Genomic DNA, 14,414 nt, shown 5'->3' on the forward strand with positions numbered 1-14,414 from the left:
CGTGTTTTCTGTCTGCAGTTCTCTATTATTTTAAAAAAAAATCATAAAACAGACTCGCCTCTGAAAAAAGATCAAAAAGACAAAGTGTCCCAGAGTAAACTTTCCAAAAGGCAAAACTAACATCACATGGAAAAATCTGAACGAGCTTTGTGGCCAACCTAATAATGAATGAACTGAATTAGCACCAATGCTGGGCTCTATCTTGCTCAGTGGTTTCAAGTTCGAGTTCAAGGAACCCTGGGGTATTTCACAGGCTGTGGCAAAGAGGAAGATAGAGGGAGAGAAGAAGGTGGAGAGCTGAGCCCTGGGTTCCCACTCCAACTCCAATCACAGCAGCTGTGTGTGTGTGTGTCTGTGTGTGTGTGTCTGTGTCTGTGTGTGTCTGTGTGTGTGTGTCTGTGTGTGTGTGTGTGTGTGTTTTCATACTGGAGTTCTGCTGCTAGAAACAAAACCAAGCAAAAAATCTTATATAATCCCCTACAAAGAAACCTCCTCATTTATTTTACATATGAGAAAAACTGTGGTTTGCAAAGGTGAAGTACTCAATTCCAGGAACTACGGGTAATAAGGGACATTTGTCCAGTCATAAATTTTTATTGAGTGCCAATGATTTGCCAAGCAAAAGTGGTCATAGAACTGGTCCCAAACTTAAAATCATGACCAGGTATCAACAGGCTTCCATATGAGGCTGTTCAGACAACTTAGAAAAAATGATACTCTCAAGAAACATTTTCTTTTCTGAAGAACAGCCCAGTCTGCTTGCTTGCTTATTTACTTCCCCCCACCCCAATCAATCTACCTGCCTATTTATTTATAATGACTAGGTTACACAGCAATGGGAGTACTATAAGATTTACCATTCTAGAAAATTTCAAACATATACAAGTCTAGGGAGCAGGAAAAGAACCACATGTTATATTCACTCACCCCTAAAGGTGAACTGATTCCAATCTTATTTTACCTATAATCCAGCCTATTCCCACCCCTGCCACTATTGCAGCTGTATCATCTGGAAGTAAATACCAGTTATCAGGATCATTTCCTAATAGAAGCAACTTTCCAAGTGCCTCAGAAACATAGAGAGCAGAATTTAATTTAAAATACTTTTTTTTTCTAATGGACACAAATGCTAATTATTCTGTTTTATGGAGGATTTTTCAAAAACTATATATAAACATGACTGTCTGAGAAATAGATTTGACTTAACATGACTGTAGGACAGTTTTCACATGTGGAAATTAACTACTGAGCATATAAATACATTTGGAATTTCAGCACAGTATAAAAAGTCAAACCCCAAAATAGATAAGAAAGCTCCTTTTGATAAACAGTAAAATTGCATGCTCCAATAAAGCCTGGCCTTTTCAATACCATATGACTACTGAGCTAGTAAAATATCAAACTAATAAAAATACAATAAATTCTATAATTCTAAAACCTTTGGGAGCATGAGTTAGAAATCAAAGAAAAGTCCGAACTTTAACAATGCTGATTGAACAATATAACATCACCCATTTTAAAGAGTAACAAAGGCATTACATCTTACCCTAACGGTTCTGAAATTTGCTGCATCATCCACTCCATTAACTTTGGCCGAGTCCAGACTCAGGTAGTTATATCTGCTGAAATCCCGCTCAAGTTTAAGCTTATCTATTGAATCACACATACGAGTTGATAAGTTACTTCAATAAATCTAATCATCTTTAACATCTCATTCCTTTAACCCTTCAGATAAAAAGACTTTCATACTATGCATTGAACCAAAAGAACAGAAATGAATGGTATCAACTCAAATATATCAGTAATAGTATTTGACCAAAATCACCTTCATCGTGTGTACATATTTCAAACTGTTTTTTTTTTTTTTTTACAGACCCTTTCCATATTTGGATTATTTATCTTCAATGTGCTATTTCCTTATAACATATGATGTCTGCCTAGTGATTCTCCCACTGTTGGACACTTGGATTTTCTCCAGTTTGTTATAATAAATAAAAGCCAGTGATAAATGTCTTCACACAAAATATTTTGTGGATTCTTTTGAATGATTCCATTGGGACGTAATCCAAAAAGTGGTGTGCCTGGGCAGCAGGGTCTGATCATTTTATGACTTCTTCTGCTTTGCCAACTAGTCCCCCCAGGAAAAAGTCCTCACATTGAAGTGATACTCAGAAGCTCTAGACAGATCAGTCCTGACAACTCTGCCAGCTTTATCCTCTTCAATAACTTTAGCTAATACGTGTACAGGGGCTACTTCAGTGCTGCCTCAATTTACATTTGTTGATAATTAACATCTACTTCTGCTTTATTGACTATGGGGATCACAACAAACTGTAGAAAATTCTTCAAGAAGTGGGAATACCAGTCCACCTGACCTGCCTCCTGAGAAATCTGTATGCAGGTCAGGAAGCAAGTTAGAACTGGACATGGATAAACAGGTTCCAAATTGGGAAAGGAATACGTCAGGGCTATATACTGTCATCCTGCTTATTTAACTTATATGAAGAGCACATCATGAGAAATGCCAGGCTGGATGAAGCATAAGCTGGAATCAAGATTGCCAGGGGAAATATCAATAACTTCAGATATGCAGATGACACCATCCTTATGGCAGAAAGCGAAGGACTAAAGAACCTCTTGATGAAAGTAAACGAGGAGAGTGAAAAAGCTGGCTTAAAACTCAACATTCAGAAAACTAAGATCATGACATCTTGTCCCAACACTTCATGGGAAATAGATGGGGAAACGATGGAAACAGTGACAGACTTCATTTTGGGGGGCTCCAAAATCACTGCAGATGGTGATTGCAGCCATGAAATTAAAAGATGCTTGCTCCTTGGAAGAAAAGTTATGACCAACCTAGACAGCATATTGAAAAGCAGAGACATTACTTTGTCAACAAAGGTCCAACTGGTCAAGGCTATTGTTTTTCCAGTAGTCATGTATGGATGTGAGAATTGGACTATAAAGAAAGCTGAGTGCTGAAGAATTGATGCTTTTGAACTGTGATGTTGGAGATGACTCTTGAGAGTCCCCTGGACTGCAAAGAGATCCAACCAGTCCATCCTAAAGGAAATCAGTCCTGAATAGTCATTGAACGGACTGATATTGAAGCTGAAACTCTAATACTTTGGCCACCTGATGTGAAGAACTGACTCACTGGAAAAGACCCTGATGCTAGGAAAGATTGAAGGTGGGAGGAGAAGGGGATGACAGAGGATGAGATGGTTGGATGGCATCACCAACTCAATGGACTTGAGTTTGAGTAAACTCCAGGAGTTGGTGATAGACAGGGAGGCCTGGCGTGCTGCAGTCTACAGGATCGCAAAGCATCGGACATGACTGAGCGACTGAACTGAACTATGAGGGTAATTTTTTCCCCCAAGTGTGTTGATTTTCCATAGCTCTTTTTGTTTAAACTATTTGTTCAAAACTTTTCATCACTTAGTTACTGACTATTGGATACTCTCCTGATGGACTTATAATAATTCTCTAAAATATCTAAAGGTCAGATTTTTGTCTCTTGTATCAGTTGCAAATGTCTTTTCCACTATTTTTAAATTGTCACTGAGTAGTATGTTTTTATATAATTATACTCATCTACTGCTCCCTGCTAACTTCTCTCCAAGTGGACTAATTATATTCTTCCATTTTTTTTTAAAATAGATAATGAGCCTCTCCCCCAACTTTTAGTTCTTTTAGCAACCCATCTGAAACACAAATTATAGTCTTCCATTTTATTTTTTTTAATTGATAATGAGTCCCTCCCCTAACTTTTAGCTCTTTTAGCAATCCATCTGAGGCACATTCCAGTACCTGGTGAGGTACTACAGAGACAGATACCAAAGACTGCAAGGTGGTAGAAGCCAACCCATCGTGTTCTTCCCTTCAAGTGGAATCATGGAAAAATTTTAAGACAAAAAGAGGAAAATCATAAGGGACACTTCTGCTTTGGATGCTGCAACAGTAAAAATTAAATTAAAACACAAAAACAGGGACTTACTGAGAAGCTCTTCAGAGGCACCCGAAAGCAGCTGATAAAACACATGGAAGTTTCTTTCACCTCTTGGCTGCTTAACAACTCGAGATTTCTCTAAAAGATCTAAAGAGAAAAAGAATCAAAATCGTAATACAGTATTAATCTCACTTTCAAATACACTGTGCTTCCTTCTCTTCCCCCTCAACTTTCTTTTTCATTTTCTGTTTTGTACTAATAAAGTAACAACAGACGCTACATTTTCAGTTCTACTTTTAGGAAGAAGCACAACTCTAACTAGAACCACTAAATTAAACAAACCACCTTCTGGTACAATAGTGAATATGCAAAATAAGTTTAACAATATAATCAACAAGCTGATTAAAGACAACATAGCTTTTATAATAATATTCTCTTGATTTTATATATGATGACACTGCATGCATGCCAAGTGGCTTCAGTCATGTCCAAGTCCTTGCAATCCTATGGACTGTAGCCTGCCAGGCTCCTCTGTCCATGGGATTCTCCAGGCATGAATACCAGAGTGGGTTGCCATCCCCTCCAGGAAATCTTTCCATCCAGGGATCAAATCCGAGTTTCCTGCATCTCCTGCATCGGCAGGAGGGTTCTTTACCACTAGTGCAACCTGATGACATTAGGTTCTTCAATATGTAGTATCACAAGTCCAAGTAAGGAAATGCAGCCATTCAGTTACGAATTCACTTAACTGAAGAGTTATAATGATAACAAATTAAATATTTTGATATTTTATGCTAAGTGCCTTATAGACATTATTTCATTGAATCCTCCTCATCATTTTGTAAGGTATAACTTCACAGATGAAAAAACTGATAGTCCAGGTGCTTAAGAAGGACTTGAAATCAAGCCATCTGACCTCAGCACTACCTGGCATAAAAGCAGCAAACCTCTTTGATCTCTTGAAGTCTTAAAGAATGAAAGGTGGTTCTCATGGAATCTGGTGTTATCTGACAGTATACTTTCATTGATGCTGGATGATTTTTTTCATGCTTTAACTGACACATTATCAAATTTTCAGGAAGGGAGGGAGGCAGACAGGGAGAAAGGAAGGGACGAATACCAGCAAGCCAACCAGAAAAGGCACCACTGTGGCAGAAACAGGGAGTGGCAAAGTACAACTGCAGAGAATATTCCTACCTAGAGTCCTGTTTATCACTGACCGGCGATATAAAACAGGGTCTGGATTCTGTGGTCAAAGGCCAAATGTATTTATAAAATTATGCATCAGTGATCCCATTATTGAGCACTAATTCTAGAGAACAGACACATTCGATTTACCATCAGACTGAAATCTAAACATTATCCAAAAAATTAGTAAAGGAGAATACAGTGTGCAACTTCACAGGGACTTTTCCCTGAACTTCTTAACTTGTATTTATGGAAACCTTACTAGCACAAGAGGAGGAGTTTAGGGAGAGTTAAAAAGTGTAGATTCAGCGAACAGGGGCGTCCTAGGGTGTTCCAAATACATGAGGCCATTTGTAAGAATGAAGAGATGGGTTAAGGGGACACATAAAGTTGACAGAAAGAACAAAAACATGTAAACACAAAAATTATTAAGAAGAGGATGCTGCAGAGATTTCATCTTCAGCTCTCACTTGACTTGGACAACTGCCAATGCCCTCAAATCACAGATGGAGAGTAATGAAGACTTCATATTTAGCCAAAAAAACTGCAACTGAAAAGCACAAGTGAGATAAAATTCAAAAAAGGATTGTGCAATAGTCATCATCTCTAAGGACTGAACGTTTCAATCGATCAATAAATACTGACATCCAAGGCAGCAGACAGAATAAACAAAACAGGTAAGGATGAAAGTATATCATTGCACTCATCATGGACCAAGCTCCTCTGGGGCCCTAAGAGTACTAGCACGCTTTTAGAAGAAAGAACTCAGTGCCTGGGCAGAGTTTTCACTGAGACACTGCTACTACTGCTAAGTCACTTCAGTCGTGTCCAACTCTGTGTAGCCCCATAGATGGCAGCCCCCAGGCTCCCCCGTCCCTGGGATTCTCCAGGCAAGAACACCGGAGTGGGTTGCCATTTCCTTCTCCGCACTGAGACACTAACTAATCCTAATTCCTCAAGCCTAGAAGAAAGTAACTACATGAAAAACACAAACAAACGCCCCAGTTTACTTCATCCTTTCATGAAGCTCACTTACTGCTCACTCACCATGTGATAGAATTACCTGGGATGAGCCCAGCACCGACTACACACCTGAAGACCTTCTTCCTCTGGACCTACACCTGTCACACCTACAACTGTCTCGATCACTCTCACCACTCAAACCAAGGGCAGCAGCTCTGTCTAAGCTGGGCTGCCAACACCCTTGAGAGAGACAGCAGAAGGTGGGGATGAGAAGGGCAGAATGACCATGTGTCCTTCACCTGCGAAAGCCCGCAAAACCCAGGCTCTCCCCAAAGCACCAAGAATCCCACCACGCTCCATAAGTACCGGAGGCCTGCGGCCCTCGCCTCACAGGGCCCCCAATGATGATGACGAACTGTTCAGTGCCACTCACCCAGTTACACTCCACAAGCAAACTGTACTACTTACTTCAAGACACGAAATCAACTTCAGACCCCATGACAGGGACACACTGTGCAACAGCAACACGGCCAGCCTCGTGTTTGGCACTTTTTGAACAAATGCTCACACACAATGGGGAGCTTAGAAACAGTGATGGCTCTAAGATTCAGCAGATAACAGTCACCAAGTTAATGAATGATATTCGCTTATGCAGTGTGGAAAAGAATGCTGGCCAGTGTACTCCTCTTACCACACATCCTGATATAATCAGTGATCACGATCACACTCAAATCTGAAACATAATATAACATGAGTTTCAAAGGAAAAGTGCAGGAAGGGAAGTACAAGGAAACTTTCACTGACGTTTTGCTCCCCATTCAGTACTTTTCATTTATTATCATACCTCCTCTGAAGTTGGTTTTACAAGCCCCATTTCGCAGATGAGAAAACGAGGCCACACACTGTTACTAAGAGACAGAGCCAGAATGAAAAGCTTTAGGACACTAAGGTATCCTGCTTATGTGCTTTATAATTTGCTTTCAAACAGAATGCTAAATCCATGAACACTTGGAAAGGCTGAGACTATTCTTGACAAAAAATGTTTGACTTCACCTACAACTTGATCACAAAGTGAGGAGCTTTTTACTACAAAGCAGTTAAGGGTTTTACCATGTAAAATGCTTTGTCAATTACCCCAGAGCCTCTCATTTCTTTATGACTTTTCTTTAAGTTTTAAGCTTCAAGACAGAAAAGTAATCAGGAAAATGTTTGCTCCTGAATAATTTACTAGTGCTTAAAGCTATTCCCTATTCTATTTTTTAAATGTGTGTGCACCAACATAACCTAACAGCATGAAGCCATATCAAATAATTACTCAAATAAATTCAATTCACTCTAAGGACTTGCCACCTGAACATGTAAATTTATTTAAGTGTTCCCCTGACTTAAGGCAAAGCAAAACACTGGCAGGGCCTCCTCTTTTGTTTTAGATGCTTCTGCCACCACTGCTAACAAGACTGCACCTCTGCTAACAAGACTTAATAAAAAGGAGTACAGGATACACCAGATATTTAATAGAGAAGACAGTAAAATAATCTCCATATATTCCATATATTCCAATGAAGCTACATTCCTCCCTCAAGACATAAATCTAAGTTCATATTAAATTTTATTTAAGTGAAAGCATTCATCACTCAGTCATGTCGACTCTTTACAACCCCATGGTCCATGGGATTTCCCAGGCAAGAATACTGGAGTGGGTAGCCAATCCCTTCTCCAGGGAATCTTCCTAACTCAGGGATCAAATTCATGTCTCCTGCTCTGCAGGCAGATTCTTTACTGTCTGAGCCACTAGGGAAGCCCATTTGATATCTGATATAAATTTAAGTTTAAAGGGAAGAAAGAAACCTATGAAGACATTCTAAAGGGGAAAAGCAGTGGGAAGGGACAAAGAAATCCTAAAATCAGAACTTCCCCCGACTACACCATGATACTGACACCTGACTATTAACAGCACCAGAACAACTGAGGGGCTTTCTTAGTTTTGACTAATTACTTGCTAGGTCATAGCTGATACATGTGCCTTGCACTGAGACAACCTCCCTAAGGCACAAGAAATGAAAGAAGTAAAATGTCCATGTTTGCACCTGTTAAAGAAGAAAGTCTTTTAATAAGCCAAGAAATAAAAGAACAAGTAGTGGTTTCAAAGAAGAAGAAAAAAATTTCACATTACTTGGAGTATAACAGATAAAGGATTAGATAGCAGGATCAAAGTTTCTTTACTTTATGTATAATCTCTCTTCCTGGACGAAAAAGAAAAAGAAATGGTCCAAGATCTTGATTAAAGCTTCTAGAAGAATCAACTTTGCCTGTTTTGCTTGTAAGGCAGGAATGACAATCAGCCCTGCTCCTCTCCACAGATACACACTAGAAAAAAGTGAGTGGCACTGAGGACTTCCCAGGTGGCACAGTGGTAAAGAATCTGCCTGCCAATGTAGGCGACACAAGAGACAGGTTCAATCCCTGGGTCAGGAGGATCCCCTGGAATAGGAAATGGCAACCCACTCCACTATTTTTGCCTGGAATATTCCATGGTCAGAGAAGCCTGGTGGGCTACAGACCATACGGTCACAAAGAGTCGGACACGATAGAGCAAATGCAAGTGCATGCACGCACACGTGCGCACAAACACACACACACACAAACAAACACACGGCTTTTCCAACGGATCTATGTCCCTTCCCTAATGTGAAATGATACAGTTAGCAGTAATTAAGGACCTGCCACCTAAGAAACAACATTATCTCCATATGGACTCTGCTGCCTTGGATCACCATCCCTGAAGAAAAAATGTCAAATAACCAGTGATTTACTGGGCATCAGTTCAGTTCAGTTCAGTTGCTCAGTCGTGTCTGACTCTTTGTGACCTCATGAATCGCAGCACGCCAGGCCTCCCTGTCCATCACCAACTCCCAGAGTTCACTCAGACTCACGTCCATCGAATCAGTGATGCCATCCAGCCATCTCATCCTCGGTCATCCCCTTCTCCTCCTGCCCCCAATCCCTTCCAGCATCAGAGTCTTTTCCAATGAGTCAACTCTTCGCATGAGGTGGCCAAAGTACTGGAGCTTCAGCTTTAGCATCATTCCTTCCAAAGAAATCCCAGGGCTTACCTCCCTCAGAATTGACTGGTTGGATCTCCTTGCAGTCCAAGGGACTCTCAAGAGTCTTCTCCAACACCACAGCTCAAAAGCATCAGTTCTTTGGCACTCAGCCTTCTTCACAGTCCAACTCTCACATCCATACATGACCACTGGAAAAACCATAGCCTTGACTAGATGGACCTTAGTCGGCAAGGTAATGTGTCTGCTTTTGAATATACTATCTAGGTTGGTCATAACTTTGCTTCCAAGGAGTAAGCGCCTTTTAATTTCAGGATGCAATCACCATCTGCAGTGATTTTGGAGCCCAAAAAAATAAAGTCAGCTACTGTTTCCACTGTTTCCCCATCTATTTCCCATGAAGTGATGGGACCGGATGCCATGATCTTCGTTTTCTGAATGTTGAGCTTTAAGCCAACTTTTTCACTCTCCTCTTTCACTTTCATCAAGAGGCTTTTTAGCTCCTCTTCACTTTCTGCCATAAGGGTGTTGTCATCTGCATATCTGAGGTTATTGATATTTCTCCCGGCAATCTTGATTCCAGCTTGTGTTTCTTCCAGTCCAGCGTTTCTCATGATGTACTCTGCATATAAGTTAAATAAGCAGGGTGACAATATACAGCCTTGACGTATTCCTTTTCCTATTTGGAACCAGTCTGTTGTTCCATGTCCAGTTCTAACTGTTGCTTCCTGATCTGCATACAGGCTTCTCAAGAGGCAGATCAGGTGGTCTGGTATTCCCATCTCTTCCAGAATTTTCCACAGTTTATTGTGATCCACACAGTCAAAGGCTTTGGCATAGTTAATAAAGCAGAAATAGATGTTTTTCTGGAACTCTCTTGCTTTTTCCATGATCCAGTGGATGTTGGCAATTTGATCTCAGGTTCCTCTGCCTTTTCTAAAACCAGCTTGAACTTCAGGAAGTTCACGGTTCACGTAATGCTGAAGCCTGGCTTGGAAAATTTTGAGCATTACTTTAGTAGCTTGTGAGATGAATGTAATTGTGCAGCAGTTTGAGCATTCTTTGGCATTGCCTTTCTTTGGAATTGCAATGAAAACTGACCTTTTCCAGTCTTGTGGCCACTGCTGAGTTTTCCAAATTTGTTGGCATATTGAGCACAGCACTTTCACAGCATCATCTTTCAGGATTTGAAACAGCTCAACTGGATACTGGGCATAACTGATGGTAATTTCAATGAAAAACTTGGATTATGAACAAATGTTTGTTCATACATTGGGATATATATTCTAAAATCAACTCTACACTATATTTTTCGAAATACACAACATAATCCTCAAGATTGACAATTAGGAAGTTTCACTAAAGACAAGCTTTAAAGTAAAAAAAGATAGGGCAAATATCTTCTTACAAATCACTCCCTGTGCCCATGTATTATACTAAAAGAAAGCAGACACGGGTGCTCACCCCAGGGCTCTATCTCAGCCCAGGTCTCACACAGACCTCTGTGTGGCTGCATGTCCCAGACTTTGAGAACCCTCAAACACCTGGCATGACAGTTTTTCCCGTATCTCCACCTCCATGCAGCATTTTCATTTTTAAGAAATCAGCTTAACGTTCTAACTCAAACGTCAGAATCCTAAAGTGATAAATCAGTACCAACGATAGCTGGACATGTTGCATTAAAAGTTGTGAAAGGGCTCTCACTGTCTATACATAAAAAAACAACTTGGGGTTTGAAATACTAAGAAAATGTACCGTATTATATACCTAATTAACTATGGGTTTTTTGCTAGAATCTGGTTCCATATATATAGCACTTATGCATTTTCACCATGGATTTTTTTCTAATACAAATTTAAAGTTTATCTAATAACTGAAAAATTACTCATGTGTCTATGTATTTGAATCTAAAATTTGATGCCCAACCCGGAAATAAAATTAATGAAATATCTAGTCCACAATATCTTATTATTATACACATTATTCTAATAAATCCCAATTCATTTCTTAATTTGAGGTTAATTTAGACATATGTGGACATCTGATTTCTTCTATAGTATTGTATGCAGTCTTACTTCATGATAAACATGCAGTCTTTTCTTTTCATGGTAAACATATTTTTATATAAGAAAGAATACCAAAGTAAAGATGAGACAAAGCATCTACTTTTATATACAGCCATCCATTACAGAGGAACAGAATTGTTCTCTGAAATTTCAGCTTTATTACTATAGATACTTTACAACCAATGGTGGATTATTTCTGTCTTCTGTAGGGGTATTTGATGTCAAAGTGCTAAAAAAGCCCAGCCTTGAATTATAAACTAGGTGATGTACTGCCTCAGTTTTTTGATGAATTTTGACTCTAAAGAAGACAGATTACAAACAGACCCTATTTATTTATAAAAACAGACCTTGATGAATAGTCACTAGCTATTGAGAACTGATTTATGTACAGGAAAGTCCCCAATTCCACCTCAATACATAACACACACAAACACACACACACTCCCCCCAAAACCCAAAGCAGATTCAAGTTTCCTTTAGGAAGGGTTGTAACAAGCAGTTCTGCTCCCAATCACCCACTCATCATCAATTAAGCCAAAGGTAAAATGTAAAAGGAAGAAAAAAAGCTATAAATCTCAAACAATTTAAAAAGAGTAAAATTATATTCCATATGCTACAAAATGGCATGCGTGCACCATACATATGGATTAAACAGCATGCCATGAGATAGCACATAAATTAATTGCATCAAAAATTCAAAAGAAATGTAAAAGAAAAGGAATTCAAAGCAATTCCTTCTACCCACCCCCCCATCTTTCCAGTGAGTAAGGTGGGCATTTATTCCTGCTTTCTGAGTCCATGTGGAAGGATTTTCTGTGATTAACTCCCCAGCCCTGCAGACCCTTACTCACTCCTCCACTTGGCAGGAGGAAATACACCTCTGAGCAGCGAACTTTGGAGAAGAAATGGGCATGTGTGTACAGCTCAGTCCTCTGGTTCCCCCCACTGTGCACAGTCCGCTCCACTCCCCAGGGGCTGCTCAGGGTGGTTGATACCTGCCCACCTGCCAGAGGACTACTAGCACCCCTCTTGGTGATAAACCGAATCACTTTCTTCAACCCTGCCTCTACAGTAATAAAGCTGCCTTCTCTCCAGCTTGATTCCTATGCCTATTTCTCATGTGTTTCCAAACTGTGTGGGGAAAGCACATTACCTATTAGACCTCTGTCTTAGTTATTTACTTTCCACTGCATAGCAAAGGCCCCAAAACCTACCAGCTTAGACCAGTATCATTTATTAACTCATGAGTCTGAGAGTTAGTTTGTAGCTCTTCTGATCTAACCCAGGTTGGCTGGCAGTTGGCTGACCTAAGATGCTCTCAACTCATATGTCTGGTTCATTCCATGTGTCTCTCATCATCCAGCTGACTCACCCAGGTTCATGCATATGAAGGTGATGAGTGAGTTCCCCAGAGAAGCAAGAGAGGACAAGTCCCAGCACAGAACCAATTTTCAAGTCTGTAAATGCACCATATTTGTGAACTATTCCAGTGACCAAAATAAATCTCCCAGCCAAGCCTTATGTCATTGAGAGAAGGGACTACTGCAGAGGGTGGATCCAAGCTAAAAAATTGTTGTGGCCATTTCTGTAAATGATCTATTGGGTTTAGGCTACTTAAAATAAAATGGTCACCAATTCTTTCCACACTCTTCCCACTGAGAGGTGGAATCTACATCCCCCAGCACTGAAAATGAGCAAACTTGTGCCTACATGGACTTAAGTGTCAAAGAGACACTGTACGATTTCCCAGGTTCCTCAGGCTTCTTCCTGGTTCTTTCAGAACATGGTCTGTCAGTGTGTTCCCTTTTGGGGCACTCCCTCTCAGAACCTCGCCGGCCTGCTGTGAGAAGCCCACACCACCCATGGCCACATGTAGGAGGTTCTCAGTCTAGCTGAGCCCAGTCCTTGGATGATCCCAGCCCAGGAGCCTGACATGTGAGTAACAAAGGCTTCAGACGACTATGACCCCACATTTGTGTAAGTCTTCCCCAACACTGGGGACGTCCATGCAGCTGAAGCTCCATATGCTGTGGTGACAAGCCAGCTCTGCTGACTCCATCTGAATTCTTGCTCCACAGAATTCAAGAGCATATGACAGGGTGTCGTTTTACTCCACTAAGCCTGGGGTGGTTTACTGGGCAGTAATCATAACTGGACCACACACCAACTTCAACATTTGCTTTCATTCATAATCACAGGATTGCATTACTTCTTTCAAGCTGAAGAGACGTCGGCAACAGAGGTAGTTTGATTACCAACAACTCTCTTAGCCTTTCTGGGATTTAGAAAAAGTATTTCTAAATGATTAGCATATAATTTTTGGATAAAATTATCCAATGAAGCAGTTTTATTATTCAACAAATTTCTCTATGTCAAACTGTACTTGTTATACACTAGGTACTTACATGTAGTTAATTCAGCAATTATATAATAGACGTCAGACACTATTTTAGTTACTGTCATCCAGCAACCATACAAACTAAGTCTGTGTTATTATAGGGTATATATTGGTCTGGGAGCTACAGACCATCAACAAATAAGTACAATGAAAAGAAACTAACGTTTACTGAGTGCTTACTTCATGCCAGGCCCTGTTACAAGCACTTTGGATGTTAACAAATTATTCACAACTCATCACAATTCTATGACATCAGCACTATTACCCTCATTTCAAAGATAAAGAAATGAAGGCAGAGAGAATTAAGTAACTTGTCTTTTTGTTTAGACATTGGCACCCACATGATAAATCACTGAGAGCTGCATACATAAGCTCATGGATATGCCCCAAATAATAAAGCAGGAAAACGAGCCTACCTGTATTTAACCAATTCCATCCTTGTCTCCAGCATTTACTGAGCACCTACTGTATGCCAGATATCACCCTAGGCTCCTGATATGTTACTGTAAACAGGACAGTCTTGTCTCCCATCCTTACAGTTCCCTCTGGTATATATGCACACTTGAAATCTTGAGGCTTCTTAGTATTGGATTACCAAAAAATTTGTTCAGGTTTTCCTGTAAGATCTTATGGAAAAGCCCAAATGAACTTTCTAACCAACCCAATATCTTATGTTATTCTTCTTTTAGGAAATAAAATCCCTTGAGACTTGTACCATATTTTCTGCACAGTCTGAATTGCCTTTTACTGCCTTAACTATAAAAAAGTATCTATGGCTATTA

The 14,414-nt window shown here is 40.0% G+C and overlaps 1 protein-coding gene across 4 annotated transcripts in view; it reads right to left on the reverse strand.

The window, feature by feature from the left end:
• The window catches only part of MYO1B (myosin IB), a 192,233-nt gene that overhangs the window by 56,604 nt on the left and 121,215 nt on the right, over positions 1-14,414 (reverse strand). For all 4 annotated transcript variants that reach the window (XM_018061512.1, XM_005676279.3, XM_018061529.1 and 1 more), the window contains exons 8-9: positions 4,004-4,102; positions 1,547-1,650 (exon numbers count right to left, since the gene is read on the reverse strand). In XM_018061512.1, the coding sequence (XP_017917001.1) occupies positions 1,547-1,650; positions 4,004-4,102 (203 nt within the window). The remainder of the gene's footprint in view (positions 1-1,546; positions 1,651-4,003; positions 4,103-14,414) is intronic.

Source organism: Capra hircus, chromosome 2 (assembly GCF_001704415.2).
Source record: "Capra hircus breed San Clemente chromosome 2, ASM170441v1, whole genome shotgun sequence".
In the NCBI taxonomy this organism is placed as follows: domain Eukaryota; kingdom Metazoa; phylum Chordata; class Mammalia; order Artiodactyla; family Bovidae; genus Capra; species Capra hircus.